The sequence below is a fragment of the Erythrolamprus reginae genome, chromosome 8 (assembly GCF_031021105.1).
Source record: "Erythrolamprus reginae isolate rEryReg1 chromosome 8, rEryReg1.hap1, whole genome shotgun sequence".
Lineage (NCBI taxonomy): Eukaryota > Metazoa > Chordata > Lepidosauria > Squamata > Dipsadidae > Erythrolamprus > Erythrolamprus reginae.
The window spans coordinates 3,139,241-3,159,970 of NC_091957.1; the positions used below are offsets into that span (position 1 = coordinate 3,139,241).

A 20,730-nucleotide genomic window follows, 5' to 3' on the forward strand; every position below is an offset into this window, starting at 1 on the left:
ATGCTGGCTCGGGAATTCTGGGAGTTGAAGTCCACAAGTCATAGAAGAGCCAATGTTCCTTACTCCTGATGTAGAAAGCTCAGGCAGTCTTTGACTTATAACCAAGTCAAGGTTGGTGACCGTTCAAGGTTACGGCCGCGGTGAAAATCTGGCTGTCCTCGGACTTTATGGCTGCAGAGAAGAAATCCCGCTTTTCTCCCCGAAGCAGATCTTTCTATCAAGTATCCAGGATGTTCCCACCTGTCGGCCTCATCCAGAATCAGCCACCGGATGCAGCGGAAGTGAATGCACTGGGTCGAATTGATGTGATCCACCAGCCGCCAGGAGTTGCCACGAGGATGTTTATTCCTTTGCGCAATCTGAAGGGAGGAAAGAGATAGGAATGGGGAGGGGAGGGAAGGGGAGAGGGAGGGAATGAGAGGGAGGGAAGGAGGAAGGAAGATTAAAAGGGAAGGAAGGAACAAAAAAAGATAAAAGAAGGAAGGAAGGAGAAAGAATGGGAGGGACGAAAGGAGGAAGGAAGGAAGATTAAAAGGTAAAGAAAGAACAAAAAAAGATAAAAGAAGGAAGAAGGGAAGGGAGGGAGAGAGAAAAATGGGAGGGAGGGACGAAGATTAAAAGGGAAGGAGGAAGGGAGGGAGGGAGGGAAGGAAGGAAGGAAGGAAGGAAGGAGAGAGAGAATATGACAGAGAAAAGGGGGAAGGAAGATTAAAAGGTAAGGAAAGAACAAAAATAGATAAAAGGAAGGAAGGAACAAATGAATGAACGAACGAATGGGAGAATGGGAGAATGGGAGGGAGGAAAGGAGGAAGGAAGATTAAATGGTAAGGAAAGAACAAAAAAGATAAAAGAAGGAAGGAGGGAAGGAAGGGAGAGAGAGAGAAAATGGGAGGGAGGGAGGAATATTAAAAGGGAAGGAAGGAAGGGAGAGAGAGAGAGAGAAAATGGGAGGGAGGGAGGAAGATTAAAAGGGAAGGAGGAAGGGAGGGAGGGAGGGAGGGAGGGAAGGAAGGAAGGAAGGAGAGAGAGAATATGACAGAGAAAAGGAGGAAGGAAGATTAAATGGTAAGGAAAGAACAAAAAGATAAAAGAAGGAAGGAGGAAGGAAGGAAGGGAGAGAGAGAGAAAATGGGAGGGAGGGAGGAAGATTAAAAGGGAAGGAAGGAAGGAAGGGAGAGAGAGAGAAAATGGGAGGGAGGGAGGAAGATTAAAAGGGAAGGAAGGGAAGGAAGGAAGGGAGAGAGAGAGAAAATGGGAGGAAGGGTGGAAGATTAAAAGGGAAGGAAGGAAGGAAGGAGGGAAGGAAGGGAGAGAGAGAGAAACCGGGGGGAGGGAGGAAGATTAAAAGGGAAGGAAGGAAGGAAGGAAAGAAGGGCGAGAGAGAGAAAAGGGGAGGGAGGGAGGAAGATTAAAAGGGAAGGAAGGAAGGAAGGAAAGAAGGGCGAGAGAGAGAAAAGGGGAGGGAGGAAGATTAAAAGGGAAGGAAGGAAGGAAGGAAAGAAGGGCGAGAGAGAGAAAAGGGGAGGGAGGGAGGAAGATTAAAAGGGAAGGAAAGGACAATAATGATGAAAGGAAGGAAGGAAGGAAGGAAGGAAGGAAGGAAGGAAGGAAGGAGAGAGAATGGGAGGGAAGGAAGGGGGGAGGGAGGGAGGAAAGGAAGTCCGAGAGAGAAAGGAGGTCTTACTTTCCAGAAAACCAGGGGAGGCCCCTTCTGTTTGAGGGGCTCCCCACAGCCCTCACCTGGCCTTTTCCGATTTCTTCTTTTCGCCTCCCATCAAGACTCCAGGCACAATCCAGGTGAAGGGCTGAAAAGTGCAGGAAACGGAAAGAGTGAAACTTTAAAAGAGTTGAGGAGGGAGAAGGAACGATGCCGGTCGAAACGGATGAGAAAGGGCCAGGAAGGAGTCTCCGTGACGTCAAAGTCCCGCCCCCGGAATCCCATCGTGGGATTCCCCACCTCCTTTTGCTTGCAGCGCCGCTGCTGCGGTGTCCTTTTCCGTAAAAATAAAAGGAGGCCAAAGGAGGTGGGGAATCCGGACATTGACAGTGAGAGGCCCGAAGACAATAAACAGACATGGAATTATGTCTCCCATCTCTTGGCAACCCATGCTTACCTTTAAGAGCTTCTGGAGGGTTTCAAAACTCTGTAGAACAAGCTAGAAAGGAAGGAGAAAAAGTTAGGGTTTTGATGTGGTTGGCTCTGGCCCAGCTCCTGCCCCAGGGAATGTGGAGGTGGATGCAGGGGAACATCAACATGTCATAGGCCTGAGTCTATGGAGAGGGGCAGCATACAAATCCAATAAATTATTATTATTATTATTGCCGACAGAGTCAGGTAGTGCAGTTTCCTCGGACGAAGAAGAAGATGGGAGTGACTTGGAAGAGGGGGGCTTGGCACACAGCCCAGGAAGCCAATCTCCATTATCTTCGGTTGGATATGGTTCTGTGCACTCTTGCATCTATAAGTGGCTCGGCATCGTTCCAAGTCACTCGATAACGCCTCTGGGGGTAACAGCGTCTCTGGATGGCTTTCCCTCTGACTCCTCATCCTCTTCACTCTCAGACTTGGGTGCCAAGAACACTGGACTAGCATACGCATCCATCTCTCGATCTACGAAATCCATGATCAGCTGAGCAGGACGTGGACCAGCCACAACAAACCCTTATCTATCTGTTTTTAAAAACATACAGGGTTTGCTCTGGAGACAGACACCGGTGTATTGTCTCCCCTATTCCAGTGTTCGAGGTCTTGGATTAGCACCCATTATCCCCTGCTGGTTTGCTGGCTTGGGATGACGGGAACAGTCCCCCCCAGTTGAAGAGAATTGATCAATGCCAGTCAAACTGCAGGACTACCAATCAGGTTGACTTTGTGTAGCAATTGCATTCTGAAATATTCAAAGGCATTGCTGGACGTGAAATCAGCAAATCGAGATAAAAAATAATAATTTAGGATTTAAACTCACCTCTCTGGTCGGAACCAGGATAAGGGCGTAGGGTCCATCGCTGCGCTAGAGAAAGCAACGGGGAGACACGCGTCAAACGGCAGGGCAAAACAGAAGAGGAGCTGCCGATGTAATCATAGGTTGTAATCATAGGTTTTTAGGCACTGAACTTGGGATGGAATATTGCTGAAGGGTGATGTTTTAGCTTAATGGGTGCTGTATAAACCTTATTTCTTCCTCTATGAAGGGAAGCAAAGTCCAGGCTGAGTAAGCATCCTGCAGAATCCATGACCACGTGGAAAATAATTAACTTGATATACAGCATGAAGAAAACCTATAGCTAACTTCCATATAAGGAAATATATGCCTTACTCTCATTCCTTTGCTAATCACCAGTAAACACACAATCCAGGAAAAGGCAAAGAATGGAGCTTCCATTCATTATCTATAGGGAAGTCACGAGGAGGTTGCCTCATACAGCGCATGAGTGAATGGTAGTTGGGGGATGGCTTAATGTATGTGGCGTTCACGGATTGGTTATTCTGTACCACATGTCAGGAAAAGTGAAATACAATAAAAGGAGAGATCTCGATACAATCGAGGTCGTCTCATTGAGAAAGTTTTCTCCGTTGCTTCATTTTGATGTGGCAATTATGGCACCCTGTGCCTCCCTAGAGGTCGGCCCACTGGGGGAGGGCTGTTTGCCTTCAGATAGGAGAGAATATTTGTAGCTCAGGGTTGAACTATGGAGTCCTTGGTGATTTTCCTGCAGACGTTTCATTACCAGGCTAGGCAACGTCATCAGTGCTAGTGAGTGTGCTTTGCTCACTGTCTATATACTGTAGCTCTGTGCTCAGTGCAGACGTTTCACTGCCCAAAATATTGCATCGTCAATGCTACTACCTAGCCCTGATATTACCTAGTTGAGTAATGAAAGGTCTACAAGAAAATCACCAACCTCGGAGAGCACTAAGGACCCCACACTCCTCTTGCCTGCAAACCCCACTCCCTTCCAGCATGATGAATGTTACCTAGTTGGGTTATGAAACAAGTTCAAGTCCCAGTGAGGGTATGGCTAGCTGATGACGCCAGAATAAGGCCGAAATAGATCTATCCTAGTCTCTCTTAATTTTCAAATTCAGCAAAAACATACAAAATATAGTTTGTCGGCTATGAATAAATTAACTGCCTTGGAAATGGCCCTGGGTTGGGCCGAGAGGCAAAAAGGAAGCTGTGATGCTCCTTCAATATACCAGGGTGATTCGACACAAAAAACATGTAACCCTTCCCTGGTACAGAGCTGAAAGGATTGGACACTGTAGCCTAGAGGGTTAATTCTCTGCCTTGCAAGGCAAAGTTCAAATCCCAGTGAGAGGGTATGGCTAGCTGATGAGGCCACAATAAGGCCGAAATATCCTAGTCTCCCTTAATTTTCAAATTCAGCAAAATCATGTGACACACACACACACATATATATATATATTCCTTCCTTTTCACTTATCATCCAAAACATATATACTGTATATATACATCTTAGTCTCTTTAGTAGCTTTTCTGCAATTGAAGTCTATTCAATTGCTTACCTTGATTTTGGGCTCCAGTTTTTGCAAGGATTGTACGAGGGGGATGCCATAAGCAAGTGTCTTTCCTTGAAGAGAGTAATGAGAAAGAGAAGGAAGGAGGGAGGGAGGGAGGAGATGGGAATAAGAATCAAGGGAGGGAGGGAGGAAGGAAGGAGATACGAATGAGAAGGGAATGAGAATCAGAGGAGGAAGGGAGGGAGGAATAACAGGGAAGGAAAGAAGAAAGAGAGGGAGGGAGGGAGGGAAGGAAGGAGATGAGAATGAGAATCAGGGGAGGGAGGGAGGAAGGAAGGAAAAGGAGGCAGGAAGGAAGGAGATGAGAATGAGAATCAGGGAAGGGAGGAAGGTTAGAAAAAACAAATTCTGACAAAAAACAATCATTTCTCACAAAAATAATTTGTCACCAGAAATTTCCAGATCTTTAAATGCTTCCCTGTCATCGTCTAAGAAATCCCCAAAACAGCCCCAGTCCCACTTACCTGTGGAGACCCTCTTAAGCACAGGAGGGTCTCTCAAATCACCAGAGATGCACATCTCCATCCTATTCCAGTCACATACCTGAGCCCGTCTGCGACCTGATCCGAGCATCCTTCCCTTTCAACAATATGGGAATGGTCTCCTTCTGGACACTGGGCAGGTTTGAGAGACAAAATGAGACCATCAAAATAAAAATAGAATTTGTAAAACAAGCAATCTCTCACTGTGTTCATTCTGCCCTCATCATTTCCACTGTCTGGGTTTTTTCCACCGTTACTCATTGCTGGTGATGTTTTTTAAACTGGCATTCTGGATTGGGTTTTTTTTTTAATTTTGAGCTTTCATGCAAGTAGACAAACACAGGCACACACATAATTTGGCAACTAAAATGGCTTTTGATGGATTCTTCTTTGCACGAATGTTATGTCTTTCTGCACAGATCTGATAGCTTTGATTTGATCCTTGGTGCGCAATTATATACAAAAACACACAAACATAAACTAGCTTTACTTCTGAGAATATACACTGCTCAAAATAAATAAAGGGAACACTTAAACAACACAATATAACTCCAAGTAGATTAGACTTCTGTGAAATCAAACTGTCCTCTTAGGAAGCAACACTGATTGACAATCAATTTCACCTGCTGTTGTGCACATTCAACTTTGTACAGAACAAAGTATTTAATGAGAATATTTCATTCATTCAGATCTAGGATGGGTTTCTTTGAGTGTTCCCTTTATTTTTTTGAGCAGTGTATATTGTATATACCAGGAATGGCTAACCTTTTTTTGGTTCTTGTGCCAAAAGGGTGTGTGTGTGTGTTTGTGTGTGCATTCCTTTCCTCCCATGCATGTGAACCCCCCAGCATTGCCCTCTGCACGCGCACAATTCTTGCATGTGCCCCAAACATACTTAAACCCTTTTACCTGGTCATGCTTGATAGTTTCAAGGAAGAGGTTATTGTTGAAGTCTGATAACAGGAAAAAATAAATAAATGTAAGGGTTACTGCTGGAGTTGTATTATGACCAGTTACATTAGGCTCAAAAATTAGTTTAGTGTAATGCTTTAAAACTTATAAATGTTAAATGTAAAATTTAAAAATGTTTGTTAAAACATTGCTCATTGAAAAAGCTATTGTGTTGGAATTCTCTTCACACATTAACCTACAAAGCAAAGGAAAAATTGGTGTCCACACAGGGCTAAATAGACTGTGTATTGTCATGTAAATATATCTTTGTCTCTGTCATCTCTACACAACTACTGTGCCATTCACACAATAATACGATGCACTATCATTTTGACATTTTCATTGGCTGTAGGTATTTTTTTAAAAAAGATAACCTTTATTGTCATTTTTTACTATGGACACACTGGCACACATTAATAATGAAATTATTGCCTGCTCTCAAAATAAAGTATATATCTACCCATACCCATAGATAACACGTGTATATACAGATAGCTACATACACACTGACATCCATAAATATATATAACAAAATAGGTGTGATAGTTGGATGAGCTAAATCCAGGAAATGAATTCAAATGTTCAACAATAGGAGAAACTTTTTAACTGGGGTCCTCGGTGCTCTCAGAATTTGGTGGCTTTCTTTCGGACACTTCATTACCCAACTAGTTAACATCAAGGTGACAGTGGGTAGAAGCTGCCTCTTTCCGGCACTGATAATCTTATCGAGATTGGTAACGAAACATTTGCAAGAAAGTCACCAAACTAAGAGTGCACCAAAGACTGCACAGTTCAACTCTGAACTGCAAAGATTTTACTAAAAATTAATGTTAAGTCCAACATAATTGAGGAAATCCCTTCTGTAACTGGAGAGAAAAGGCCACCTAGCCCTCTTGAAGCTCTAATGAACAGAAGGTTGAATGAGACAGTTTCCAAAATTCTCTTTCCCATGATATAATTCCATGACCCCAAAATTCTTCTTGTGCTGTGGTTAGCTCTGGCCCAGCTCCTGCCCCAAGGACTGTGGATGTGGGGGAGACATCCACATGCTGCAGGCCTGTTTTGCCCCCGGTGGAATCTGCTGATGAAGGCTCCTCTGACCAAGAAGACATGAGTGACAGGGAGGAGGAGAGTGTGGCAGACAGCTCCTCCTTGGATTCGGAACAAGAGTTAATGATACAGCCACGCATGCGGAGAGCGTTGCATAGGCAACAACTGAGAGATTATTATCAAAGAAAATGAGGCCACCTGTGGTTGGGTGGGGCTGTGGTCATTAGTGAGGCTGCTATAAAGAGCAGCCTGTGGGTTTGGCCATTGTGGAGGATTATCGGATCGTTGTGTTTCATGACTGGTTTATTGACTTTGACCTTTTGTGTGCTGATTTCCCCCCGCTTTGAAACCAAACCAGAGCAAAGTGTGTTTCACTTTGTGAAAGAAGAAGGACTGTGAATTACCTCACAGCTGCAAGCTAAGTATCACAGAACTGATAAGGGACTTGTACAAATTACCAGTTTGTTTGGAGATGGGTGCTCTTTGCTATACCAAAAGAGGGCTTGGTTTAAGTGCATTTTCAGTATAAAGAACATTGTTTTGAATTTTCAAACGTGTGTGTGTCTGAAATTGTATCTGTGCATTTTTGGGAGGATTCCATCAGAGAGCTCGACAGAACATCTAGAAAACAGTCTGAATAAAAGGAAGGGTTCGCCGAGACATTGCTGTACACCAAAATGTCCAAAATGAAAGAACCTACCAAGTGAGGATGGAGACCCAGCTGATCGAAGGAATCGGAGGTGAAAATCTCCTCTTGAACTTGTTTCACAGCAGTTCTAGGCAAGGAGAAAACCAACCAAGGAATCAATCAAAAGTTGGCCAACGTAAAACCAAATGTTAATGATAAAAAATTACAAAACACCAAATATGAGTTAGAGACTTTGGCCTGCCTGTAAATATGTTAAACAATATGAATAACTGCATAAGGTATGGAAAGTTACAAGTCAGAACAAGATAGTTATGAGAGAAATAGGATATTTCTCCCTTTTTAAACTATATTTTCTGTTTTTTAAAAAATATGTTCCTTTTTCTTTTCTTTTTTATTGTTTGCTGCTCTTCTGTACGTCTTAGTTTGTATATTGCAATCTACACTTGTAAATATATTGTATATGCCTTTAAAAAAAACAGTTATTTATTCATTTATATTTATTTATTTGTCCAATACACAATACATATTGAAGAGAATAGACATGTAGTAATATATATAAAGAAAAGGGTAGAAGAAAAGATATAAAAATAGAGGAGAAGATATATGAAAGGAAGAAAATATATATGAGATAAAGGAGAGACAATTGGACAGGGGATGAAAGGCACACTAGTGCACTTATGTATGCCCCTTAATTTTTTTTTTTAAAAAGATCGTTTCAAAGATTAACCCAGAACTTCAAGTCATGATACAACCGTATAGTGTCAGAAGCAAAATCCAAAATGGCAGTTACAGAAACACAGCAGCAGATAAATAATAACAGTTTACAATTCATCTTTTTCTTTGATTTAAGTGAAGAAAAGTTAAGTACCTCTGTAAGTCAGGGATTTCTGGGTTGTTTTTAAAGAGGCTGGAGGTCTTTACAAAGGGTCTCTTGTTGAAGTCGTCTTCCCTGGCTTCAGATGAAAGCTTTGAAAGAGATAATCCTGGCGGTCCTGTTCCTTCATTGCGATTTTTGGCTTTTTTCCATGGCTTTTTCATCTGGGGTGCTAGAGAAGCCCGATGCTTTTTTACAGGGATGGCTTCTTGTGTGTCTTCCAATGTTCTTTTCATGACCTGAGAGCAGAAAAGAAAAAGATGAAGGAAATACGTGTATTTATTTATTTTATTTTGACTTCTATGCTTTTATTTTATTTATTTTATTTTAACTTCTATGCCGTCCAATCCCATTGGGACTCACGGCAGATTCACAGAGAGATTGAGGTAAACATGGGTCTGGAGGTTAAATCAAGTGATGAATAGAATAGGAATAGGAAAGAATAGAATAGAACTAGAATAGAGTAAAATAGAATAGAACAGAAAGAACAGAACAGAATAGAATAGAATAGGTAAACATGGGTCTGGAGATTAAAGCAAGTGATGAATAGAATAGGAATAGGAAAGAATAGAATAGAATTAGAATAGAGTAAAATAGAATAGAACAAAAAGAACAGAGCAGAGCAGAGCAGAGTAGAATAGAATAGAATAGAATTCTTTATTGGCCAAGTGTGATTGGACATGCAAGGAATTTGTCTTTGGTGCAGATGCTCTCAATATACATAAAAGAAAATATATATTGCTCAAAAAAAATAAAGGGAACACTCAAAGAACCCATCTAAGATCTGAATGAATGAAATATTCTCCTTGAATACTTTGTTCTGTACAAAGTTGAATGTGCACAACAGCAGGTGAAATTGATTGTCAATCCGTGTTGCTTCCTAAGTGGACAGTTTGATTTCACAGAAGTTTGATTGACTTGGAGTTATATTGTGTCGTTTAAGTGTTCCCTTTATTATTATTTTTTGAGCAGTGTACTTTGGTCAAGAATCATGAGCTATAATATTTAATGATTGTCATAGGGGGTCAAATAGGGGATCTAGAAAGCTTAGAACTACGACGCCTTAAACATGATTTAAGTATTGCCCACAAGATCATATGCTGCAACATCCTGCCTGTCAACAACTTCTTCAGCTTCAACCGCAATAACACAAGAGCACGCAACAGGTTCAAACTTAATATCAACCGCTCCAAACTTGACTGTAAAAAATATGACTTTAGCAATCAAGTTGTTGAAGCGTGGAATTCATTACCAGACTCCGTGGTGTCAACCCCCAACATTTTTCCCTTAGACTTTCCACAGTTGACTTCTCCAGATTCCTTAGAGGTCAGTAAGGGGCGAGCATAAGTGCACTAGCCTGCCTTCCGTCCCCTGTCCAATTGTCCCCTACATGGCAAAGGACCAGAGTACCTCCGGAACCGCCTGCTACCGCACGAATCCCAGTGACCGATAAGGTCCCACAGAGTTGGCCTTCTCCGGGTCCCGTCGACTAAACAATGTCGGTTGGCGGGCCCCAGGGGAAGAGCCTTCTCTGTGGCGGCCCCGGCCCTCTGGAACCAATTCCCCCCGGAGATTAGAACTGCCCCCACCCTCCCTGTCTTTCATAAACTACTCAAGACTCATTTATACCACCACGCATGGGGGAGTTGAGATATTCCTTCCCCCTAGGCCATTACAAGTTATGCATGGTATGTTTGTGTGTATGTTTGGTTTTATAATAGGGGTTTTTAGTTGTTTTTTATTATTGGATTGTACATGTTGTCTTTATTATTGTTGTTAGCCGCCCCGAGTCTGCGGAGAGGGGTGGCATACAAATCCAATAAATTATTATTATTTATTATTATTATTATTATTATTATTATTATTATTATTATTTTCTCCCATTCACATATCCTTCCTCTACTATTCATTGATGCATTCTATTTTCATATCTCTTCTTCTATCCCTTCCCTCATATTTACTACTACACGTTTTTATTCTCTTTAACTTTCAATTTGTATTGGACAAAATAAATAAATAAAATAAAATAAATAAATAAATAAACAACCAATATTAATTTTTTAAAAATCAAACAGGAGGCTTATACCATTTCAGGCAAAGGGCCGTCTCTTTCTTCGCCCCACCACCCCGCCCAATGCCAGTTGCAATGACCCCTTACCTTTTTCCCACGGCCCCACTGTGGATTGGGGGGTCTCCGTCCTGCAGGGGGGCGGCGGGACCCGGGCAGAGGCAACGTGCTGACATTGATAAGCAACCCGTCGTCGGAAGCCATCCTACTGACTAGGCGAACCCAAACGGCGGTAGACAATTCCTGCACGGGGAGGCTCGACTTCCAGATTTGTAAAGAGGCTTCTGACAGGAGAGCGGCCGCAGCAAAGCCAGAAATGCAAGTGAATTTTTAGAAATAATACTAATAAAAAATAATAATGATAATAATACGTGACTTGTAAACTTTCAGTCAGCCCATGCCTGCAACCATGTGAGAATATTGCCTGAGGGAAGGACCCCATATATAGGTAACTAGTGGATTGCCTTGCTAAAGTAAACCAGCCCATTTTGAATAAGCTAGAATGGGAAAGAGGTTCCACCCTTTCCCCACCACCACCAACACCTCCCCCGGTTCCCCTCAACCCTCTCTGGTGCTCCCTTTTATTCTCCGCCAGCAATTTTCAGGTAAACACAGCTGAGGGTTGCTTTTCACGCAGGCAGCGGAACAGTCATCCTTCGGGGCTTTCTCTCCCCCCCGCCCTCCGGGGTCCTTTCTCAGTGCGGCGCGTACGGCGCGTGCGCGCTGCTAGCCGTCGGCAAGATGGCGGCGGCGGCGGCGGCAACAGAAGAGAAAAACCCGGCGGACGGCACGGCCGCCTCCCCATCGCCGTCGCCGCCCGGCGGGGCCGGAGAGCCGGGGAAAGAGGGCGAGACGGCGGAAGGCAGGGCAGGCCCCAGCGGCACCCGCCGCGCTGGTTTTCGTGTGACGGCGGTGCGGCGCGACCCGGCGGTGCGGCTGCAGCACAGCGTGAGCGGCTCGGAGCCCCTCGCCTGGTCGGAGGACCACCGCGTGTCGGTCAGCACCGCTCGCAGCGTGGCCGTTCTCGAGCAGCTGAGCGACATCCGCGGCAGCGGCGGCGGCCTCGTCATCCATCGCACGGCGGTGCCGGCCCCCAACGCCGCCTGTCACCTTAAGGTGAGCCTGGGGAACTCCCGGCCACTGGAGAAGCCCGGGTGGCCCTTCTCCTCCTTGCCTCCTGCTTATCTTCTCCCTTCTTTTCATTCTCTTCCTTTTTTCTTCCCTCTTCTTCCTTTCCTCCCCCTTCCGCCTTTTCTTCTTTTTTCTTTCCTCCTCCTTTTCTTCCTCCTCCTATCCTTTCTTTTTTTCTTCCTTTTTCCCATCTTCCTCCTTTTCTGGCTTTCTTTCCTTCTCTCTTCCTCCTCCTCTGCCTCCTTTTCTTCCTTTTTCTTTTCTCCCCCCCCTTCCTTTTCTTCCTTTGCTTTCCTCCTCCTATTCTTTTTCTTCCTTTTCCTCATCTTCCCCTTTTCTTCCTTTCTTTTCTCCCCTCTGCCTCCTCTTCCTCTACTCCTTTACTTCCTTTTTCTTTCCTCTTGCTTTCTTCCTTATCCTCTTCTTTTTTCCCTCTTCCTCCTTCTCTTCCTTCTTCTACTTTTCCTTTTCTCTTGTTGGCTTTGGAGCTTGGTTTGATCTAGGATGCATTTAGTTTCTGAGTTCCAACAGTGGTTATCCAGCACATGTTATAAATAAATTAGTACTGAGATGTTGTCCTTTTTAGTGTTTCAGACTCATACGCTGTAGGTTGCTTCATTGTTGTTGTTGTTGTTATTATTTATTAGATTTGTATGCCGCCCCTCTCCGAAGGCCAATACTCAGCAAGTCACATGCTGGGGGGGAGGGGGGAAACCTTTTATCGTTGTCAATGCGTTGTAAAACCTGTCCTGCCTCTCCCACAGGTTGGTTCCAGAATGGAAGTCGCTGATTGCAAACACAGGTTTGCGAATTGCAACGATCCGCTCATCAGCCATACGTTCACCTTAGACAGAGTCTTCAACCCCGAAGGGAAATCGCTCTCCTCCATGCGAGGCTTCAGGTACTGCAGCTGGTCTCCGATGGGTTGCGACGCCAACGGCCGGTGTCTCTTAGCCACCTTGACCATGGACAACAGACTGACCGTCCACGCTAACCTGAACAGACTTCAGTGGGTGCAGCTGGTCGACTTGACCGAACTCTACGGCGAGTGCTTGTACGAAAACGGCTACAGACTTTCTAAGACGCAGGAGACGTCGCAGGAAGACTTGGGGAACTTCGCGGAGTTCCAGAGGAGGCACAGCATGCAGACTCCGGTCCGCATGGAATGGTCCGGCATTTGCACCATCCAGCAGGTGAAGCATAACAACGAGTGCCGGGAGGTGAGCAGCGTCCTCCTGGCTGTGATCTTTGAGAATGGGAACATTGCCGTTTGGCAGTGCCAACTTCCGTTCCTCGGCAAAGAATCCATCTCGTCTTGCAATACCATCGACTCGGGCATCGCTTCCCCCAGCGTCCTGGCCTGGTGGGAATACGAGCACAGCAACCGGAAAATGAGTGGACTGATCGTGGGCAGCGCTTTCGGGCCGGTGAAAATCCTCCCGGTCAACCTCAAAGCTGTCAAAGGTTACTTCACCTTGAGACAGCCGGTGGTTTTATGGCAGGAGGTCGATCACTTGCCCGTGCAGAATATCAAAAACATCCCCCTCTATCACCCCTACCAAAAATGTAGCTGCAGCTTAGTGGTGGCAGCGAGGGGGTGCTACCTCTTTTGGTGCCTCCTCCTGATATCCAAAGCGGGTTTGAACGTCCATAACTCCCACGTGACCGGGCTCCACTCCTTGCCCATCGTCTCCATGACCGCCGACCGGCGCAACGGCACCGTCTACACCTGTTCCGTGGACGGCAAAGTCAGGCAGCTGGTTCCCGTCTTCACCAACATCGCCCTCAAGTTTGAGCACCAGCTGATCAAGCTGTCGGAGGTCCTGGGCTCCGTCCGCAGCCACGGCATCGCCGTCAGCCCCTGCGGCGCCTACCTGGCGGTCATCACCACCAAGGGCATGGTCAACGGGCTCCACCCCACCACCAAGACCTACCAGGTCCAGTTCGTGTCCTTGAAGACGTGCGAGGAAGCCGCCGCCCAGTTGCTGGAGTCGTCCGTCCAGAGCCTTTACCGGCAGGTTGACCTCGTCGACCTGGTGCGTTGGAAGATCATGAGGGAGAAGGAGATCCCGCGCTTTCTGCAGGAAGCCCTGGAGGAGAAGATCGAGCGCTCGGGGTCCACGTACTTCTGGCGCTTCAAGCTCTTCCTCCTGCGGATTTTGTTGCAGTCGCTGCAGACCCCGCCTTCGGAGACCCTGTGGAGGCCCTCGCACGAGGACGCCAAGGTCTTCATAGTAGATTCCTCCGAGACAGGCGGCGGTGAGGAAGGGCCTTCTGAGGAACCCACAACTTCTGAAGCCCACAAAGACCAGGACTCGACCGCTGGGGCCTCGGAGCAGCAGAAGGAAGAGAAGATGATGGAGATCCAGGCCCAGATGGAAGCGGTCGAGACGCACCTGACGCGGGAGCACATGAAGCGGGTGCTGGGCGAGGTTTACCTCCACACCTGGATTACGGAGAACACCAGCATCCCCGCCAGGGGCGTCTGCGATTTCTTGACCTCCGATGAAAGCCACGAGGACAGGACAGCGCGGGTGAGGGGCAACTGGGCCTCAGAACTGCTGGGGGGTGGGGGGTAGAAAGGGCCTGATTGGCTCATGGCTTTCCAGGCGCTGTAACGGCTTTGAAGTCAGGAAGATCGAAAAATATTGGAGTCTCGCCTTGAAGGGACATAAACAGTACCATACACAGTACACATTCCTCCCGAAATCAGACGACACCAAAGGGTTCCCCTGAAGAACAAAGGTTGAAAAACACTGGAATAGAATAAGAGAAGTGAGGGGAGAAGAGAGAAAATATGGAATGGAGTGGAAGAGAAAAGAATAGGGGATTAGAATAGAATAGAATAAGAGAATAGAATAGAATTAAAATAGAATAGACAGTAGAATACACAATGGAATAGAGTAGAAATAAAATAAGACAATAGAATAGACAATATTTTTAAAGTCTTTTTAATTATATTAATTGGATTTGTTTAGATGTATTGCTATGTTTTTTGATATGCTGTGAGCTTGCCCCAAGTCCTCAAAGAGGGCCGGCATACAAATCAATCAATAAATAGAATAGAATAGACAATAGAATAGACAATAGAATAGTTACAGTCATACAGTCATAAGCGGGAGGAGATGGGTGATAGGAATGATGAGAAGACTTAATAGTAATAGCAATGTAGCATTAGTGAATACTTTGGCAATGGTGAGGGAATTATTTGTTTAGCAGAGTGAGGGCTTTCGGGGCTGGGGGGGGGGGAACTTACCTTAAAACCATCATAACCTTAAATTCCATTTTAAGCAGATTTGCCCAGGGGCTGGGGAGGGTGTTCCAGCTCTTGATAAGCTCTGTATTGTATTTTATTGTTATTCACCTCCCTGATATATATATGTGACTAAATAAATAAACCCATCCTGCTGTCTCTTTTGTTTTCCCAGGTGTTGATCGGGCATATTTTAAAGAAAATGAACAAGCAGACTTTCCCAGAACGCTGCAGTTTATGTAAAGAGATCCTGCCCTTCACAGACCCCAAACAGGCAGTTTGTTCCAATGGACACATTTGGCTCAGGTATGTTAGATGGTCCCTGGGATGTTTCTTTCTCTCCCCCCCCCCCCCCTCTTCCAAATTTAATGATGTCTAAAGAAGAGGCTGGACTTTCTTAGTGGCGGTGGTGTTTTTCCTTGGAAAATGTTTCTCTTTTCCAAGAAGCTTCTTCCCCACTTTAATTTCCACGTTGGACCTCACTAAGTAAGAAAATACTTTTAGGACAGGATGATAATTTAGAAAACTTTCCTCTGTATTATCTCTCTTTATTCAAGGGTGACTGAAATGGAGTTTTCTCTGTAGGGTTACAGCTACGCCTGGGACATAGTTTTCATTTCTTCCATTCATTCATTCATTTATTTATTTATTAGATTTGTATGCCGCCCCTCTCCGTAGACTCAGGGCGGCTCACAACACAATAAAACAGTTCAAGACAAATATAATAATTTACAATTTAAAATATTTAAAAAACCCCATTATTAAGCAGACATACATATAAACATACCATACATAAATTATATAGGCCCGGGGGAGATATCTCAGTTCCCCCATGCCTGCCGACAAAAGTGGGTTTTGAGGAGTTTGCGAAAGGCAAGGAGGGTAGGGGCAGTTCTAATCTCTGGGGGGAGCTGGTTCCAGAGAGTCGGGGCCGCCACAAAGAAGGCTCTTCCCCTGGGACCCGGCAAACGACATTGTTTAGTTGACGGGACCCGGAGAAGGCCCACTCTGTGGGACCTAATCGGTCGCTGGGATTTAGTTGGAATTTGCACCGCCCAAATGCAAATCAAATCTTGGTTTACATAACACCTGAAAACTCAGGCTTCTACCCTATTTCCTGCAAAATAAAGCAGGATAATGAGCCCAATCAGGAATTGAGTGCATGGCAATAAGGCCAAGCGCTTATTTCAGGGTTCAGAAAAATATAAGACAGGGTCTTATTTTGGGGACAACGCTCATCTATCTATCTATCTATCTATCTATCTATCTATCTATCTATCTATCATCTATCTATTCTATTTATCTCTATCTATCTATCTATCTTCTTTATCCTATGTATCATCTATCTATCTATCTATCTATCATCTCTATCATCCATCCATTTACCCTGTTTCCTGCAAAATAAGACATCCCCTGATAATAAGCCCAATCGGACTTTTGAGTGCATGGCAATAAGGCCAAGTGCTTATTTCAGGGTTCAAAAAAAATATGAAACAGGATCTTATTTTCGGGGCAACGCAAAGCCGCTCGTTTGGTTCATGTCCAATTCAACGTATTGGCGCAGGTTAGAAAAAGGGGAACAAATTGAAGCTCTGTTGTGTGAACTGAGCCCGTTATCATTGCCACTCTCCCCTCCCCAATTCTCTCCCTTCAGGTGCTTTTTAACCTATCGGGCCTGCCAGAGTTTAGTTTACAGAAGATGTTTGCTTCGGGACAGCATCGCTCGCTATTCCACTTCAGAAGGTAAAGTTTTTTTCCCCATGGCTTGCAAAGCCTGCAAAATCTGGGAATTTTCTATCCCCATTGTTTTATTTCCTTCAAGCGGTATTAAAAATCCCAACCTGTTGGGATTCAAGTCTTATTTCTGCCCAGCCCAAATAATCACAGATTCAATTGGTTCATATCTTTCTTCACCCATGGTTATATTCTTCGTCCTTCTGTTTCAAAACCTCTTTGAAATCTCATTGTAGGAAATGTGTGCCTGAGAATAAGACTTATTAGCTCTCTTTATCCCAGATGGCTTCTAAACACAGAAATATAGAAACGGCTGGGTTTTACGGGTAGCCTTCCAATTGCAGTAGTCCGCTTACTGACCGATATGGAAGTTACGGCACTGGGAAAATGCCTAAAGCTAGACTAGAACTCCCAATCTCCCAGTGAGTGGCCCAAAGTCACCCCGTTGGCTTTGATGGCTAAGGTGGGACTAGAACTCCCAGGCTCCTGGTGAATGGCCCAATATTTCTACTAGAGTAACATAGAAACATAGAAGATTGACGGCAGAAAAAGACCTCATGGTCCATCTAGTCTGCCCTTACACTATTTCCTGTATTTTATCTTAGGATGGATATATGTTTGTCCCAGGCATGTTTAAATTCAGTTCCTGTGGATTTATCAACCACGTTTGCTGGAAGTTTATTCCAAGCGTCCACTACTCTTTCAGTCAAATAATATTTTCTCACGTTGCTTTTGATCTTTCCCCCAACTAACCTCAGATTGTGTCCCCTTGTTCTTGGGTTCACTTTCCTATTAAAAACACTTCCCTCCTGGACCTTTTTTAACCCTTTAACAAATTTAAATGTTTCGATCATGTCCCCCCTTTCCCTTCTGTCCCTTAGAGTATACAAGTTGAGTCCATGAAGTCTTTCCTGATACATTTTATGCTTCAGACCTTCCACCATTTTTGTAGCCCGTCTTTGGACCCGTTCAATTTAATCAATATCTAAAACGACAAGAGGAAATCAAATTGCAGGCCCCTTTGTTTGGTGCAATAGATTTCGAAGCAAATGATAGCTTTCCAAAGATCGTTGTTTTTTAACTTTTGGTTTACTGCATGAGCAAACAATTGCTGAAACCTTGAGGATAGTTTGCTCTTAACACCTCAAGTTGTATCAAGGCTGCATAGCTAGAGGTATAACAAGCAGGAAGAGGGAGATTATGATCCCGCTATATAGAGCGCTGGTGAGACCCCATTTGGAATACTGTGTCCAGTTCTGGAGACCTCACCTACAAAAGGATATTGACAAAATTGAACGGGTCCAAAGACGGGCTACAAAAGTGGTGGAAGGTCTTAAGCATAAAACCTATCAGGAAAGACTTCATGAACTCAATCTGTAGAGTCTGGAGGACAGAAGGAAAAGGGGGGACATGATCGAAACATTTAAATATGTTAAAGGGTTAAATAAGGTCCAGGAGGGAAGTGTTTTTAATAGGAAAGTGAACACAAGAACAAGGGGGCCCAATCTGAAGTTAGTTGGGGGAAAGATCAAAAGCAACATGAGCAAATATTATTTGACTGAAAGAGTAGTAGATCCTTGGAGCAAACTTCCAGCAGACGTGGTAGATAAATCCACAGTAACTGAATTTAAACATGCCTGGGATAAACATATATCCATCCTAAGATAAAATACAGAAAATAGTATAAGGGCAGACTAGATGGACCATGAGGTCTTTTTCTGCCGTTGGTCTTCTATGTTTCTATCCCAAGTGTCCTGTTTTCTTCTTCTTTCCCCCTGGTTTCGCCCTTCAGTGACGTCTGTTCTTATTTTCAGATCCTGAATGGATTAAGAAATTACTTCAGGGGCCCTGCATTTTCTGTGACTCGCCTGTTTTCTAGAGAACGACTCCAAGACGATGACTTTGGAGCAGTAGTGTCCAGTGGCCAAAGCACCGACCAGGGCTGGGTTGGCAAGAAAGCTCGCTCCGACTTGAAAAATCTGCAAATTTAAACTAGAGAAGATCAACCACCACTGTTGTGTGACATCCTTCTGGAACTCTATTCAGATTCGAGGTCAACATTCGGTGGGGTTTTGACCATTCAGTTCTGGAATCAAGGGCCGCCTTGTTCCGCCAAGAGATGCTACAATCGGAGTAATGCTGCCATGGTCCAACTTAGTAGGTACTTCTTGATGGCCAGAGCACAGCATGGACCCTGTTACTTCCCTTCGTTAGCCTCTAACGAGTGGTGGCACTTATGGAATGGAATGGAATAGAATAGGGAATAGAATAAGGAATGGAATGGAATAAAATAGAATTATTTATAGAATACTGAATTGGAGACAGTTAAATTATTACAGATAAGAAATGAGTTTTTGAACTCTTTCGGAAAAGCCCTACATGCCTGTAGCCAGTGAAGAAAGATTAGCCAAACTCCTTCAAAAGAAAAAAACTTCCAGGCAGCTAAACAACCCTCGAACCATTATTTTAAATGAGCCAATTGTGCGCGGTTTTAAATATTTTTTAAGCATACGTGTTTTGACATTTGGTTTCCTCGGCTGCTGTCAATCGTTCTCCCATCGTCGCTCAAAAATGTCCTTCGTTAATCACAGTTTGTCATGTTGTGCGTTTGGGGGAATACAAACCCGCTCCCTCCAAAATAAAACGTTTAGAAAATTCTCACAAGCTCAGACCTGTTGGCAAGCTTTTGATCTGAGCAATTTGGGGGTTCTTTAAAAGGGGGGGGGGACTTTCACGTGGTTCCTGACTCCGTTGAGCTTTTGGTCTTTTTTCTTGAAAAACAAAATTGAAGAACATGTTATGCTTCTACCCGACCCAAATCAAAAGCAGTGTTAAGACAAATTCCTTTTTCCCTACAGCAGTGTTTCCCAACCTTGACAACTTGAAGATATCTGGACTTCAACTCCCAGAATCCCCCAGCCAGCATTTGCTGGCTGGGGAATTCTGGGAGTTGAAGTCCAGATACCTTCAAATTGCCAAGGTTGGGAAACACTGCCCTACAGGAGGATACTTGACTATAAATGTTGGTTTGTGAGTGTGTGTGTGAAATACTTTGAAAATGTGTTTTGTCTGCTGTCACAGCCACTATGTGACACAAAGCCGTTTGTAAATAAAGCAACACACAACTTTGCCGGTGTGTGTGTTAACGAAATCTTGACTTTCCTGTTGTGTGATACCACAAAGAGCGGGATGTCTCGTTGTGTTTGTTGTGCAGCTGGTGGCCTCAGGTACATAGAAGAAGATTGACGGCAGAAAAAGACCTCGTGGTCCATCTAGTCTGCCCTTATACTATTTCCTGTATTTTATCTTAGGATTTACCAATCACGTCTGCTGGAAGTTTGTTCCAAGCATCTACTACTCTTTCAGTAAAATAATATTTCCTCACGTTGCTTCTGATTTTCCCCCCAACTAACCTCAGATTGCACACACACACACCTGTATTTTATCTTACAATGGATATATGTCTATCCCAGGCATGTTTAAATTCAGTGACTGTGGATTTAATAAGTTTGTTCCAAGCATCTACTCCTCTTTCAGTCAAATAATATTTTCTCATGCTGCTTCTGATCTTTCCTCCAACTAACTTCAGATTGTGTCCCCTTGTTCTTGTGTTCACTTTCCTATTAAAAACACTTCCCTCCTGAACCTTATTTAACCCTTTAACATATTTAAATGTTTTTATCCTGTTTTAGGCTCCCTAGTGGGTCATAACCCAAGAAAGGGATCTTGGGGTTTTGGTGGACAGCTCAATGAAAATGTCAACTCGGCGGGCAGCAGCAGTAAAAAAAGCAAATTCCATGCTTGACATGATTAGGAAGGGAATCGAAAATAAATCGGCAAGTGTTGTATTGCCTCTGTACAAATCGATGGTGAGACCCCACTTGGAGTCCTGTGTACAGTTCTGGTCACGGCACCTCAAAACGGATATAATGGAACTGGAAAAGGTGCAAAAAAGGGCAACAAGGATGATCAAGGAAATGGAGCCCTTCCCTTAT

General features: G+C 44.3%; 2 protein-coding genes across 2 annotated transcripts in view; one reads left to right on the plus strand and one right to left on the minus strand.

Annotated features, from left to right (window-relative positions):
* Positions 1 to 10,941, minus strand: part of DDX31 (DEAD-box helicase 31) — a 42,943-nt gene extending 32,002 nt beyond the window's left edge. Inside the window, 11 exon segments of the mRNA XM_070759547.1 lie at positions 241 to 319; positions 322 to 359; positions 1,741 to 1,805; positions 2,115 to 2,156; positions 2,967 to 3,011; positions 4,529 to 4,593; positions 5,087 to 5,157; positions 5,935 to 5,978; positions 7,727 to 7,802; positions 8,544 to 8,788; positions 10,708 to 10,941. Coding sequence (XP_070615648.1) covers positions 241 to 319; positions 322 to 359; positions 1,741 to 1,805; positions 2,115 to 2,156; positions 2,967 to 3,011; positions 4,529 to 4,593; positions 5,087 to 5,157; positions 5,935 to 5,978; positions 7,727 to 7,802; positions 8,544 to 8,788; positions 10,708 to 10,821 — 884 coding nt within the window. The 5' untranslated portion in view covers positions 10,822 to 10,941.
* Positions 10,942 to 11,330: 389 nt separating this feature from the next.
* Positions 11,331 to 19,886, plus strand: GTF3C4 (general transcription factor IIIC subunit 4). The gene is made up of 5 exons (XM_070758681.1): positions 11,331 to 11,733; positions 12,513 to 14,282; positions 15,177 to 15,307; positions 16,656 to 16,744; positions 18,550 to 19,886. The coding sequence occupies exons 1-5, from the start codon at positions 11,359 to 11,361 to the stop codon at positions 18,612 to 18,614; spliced, it is 2,430 nt and encodes an 809-aa protein (XP_070614782.1). The 5' UTR covers positions 11,331 to 11,358; the 3' UTR covers positions 18,615 to 19,886.
* Positions 19,887 to 20,730: the final 844 nt, after the last annotated feature.

What these genes read in the sequence shown, in the direction of transcription:
- GTF3C4 (XM_070758681.1), top strand. Translation starts at nt 11,359, where the DNA reads ATGGCGGCGGCGGCGGCGGCAACAGAAGAGAAAAACCCGGCGGACGGC. An exon ending in ACGCCGCCTGTCACCTTAAG is followed by an intron (nt 11,734 to 12,512) that starts GTGAGCCTGGGG and finishes CCTCTCCCACAG; the next exon opens with GTTGGTTCCAGAATGGAAGT. An exon ending in TCGCTATTCCACTTCAGAAG is followed by an intron (nt 16,745 to 18,549) that starts GTAAAGTTTTTT and finishes TCTTATTTTCAG; the next exon opens with ATCCTGAATGGATTAAGAAA.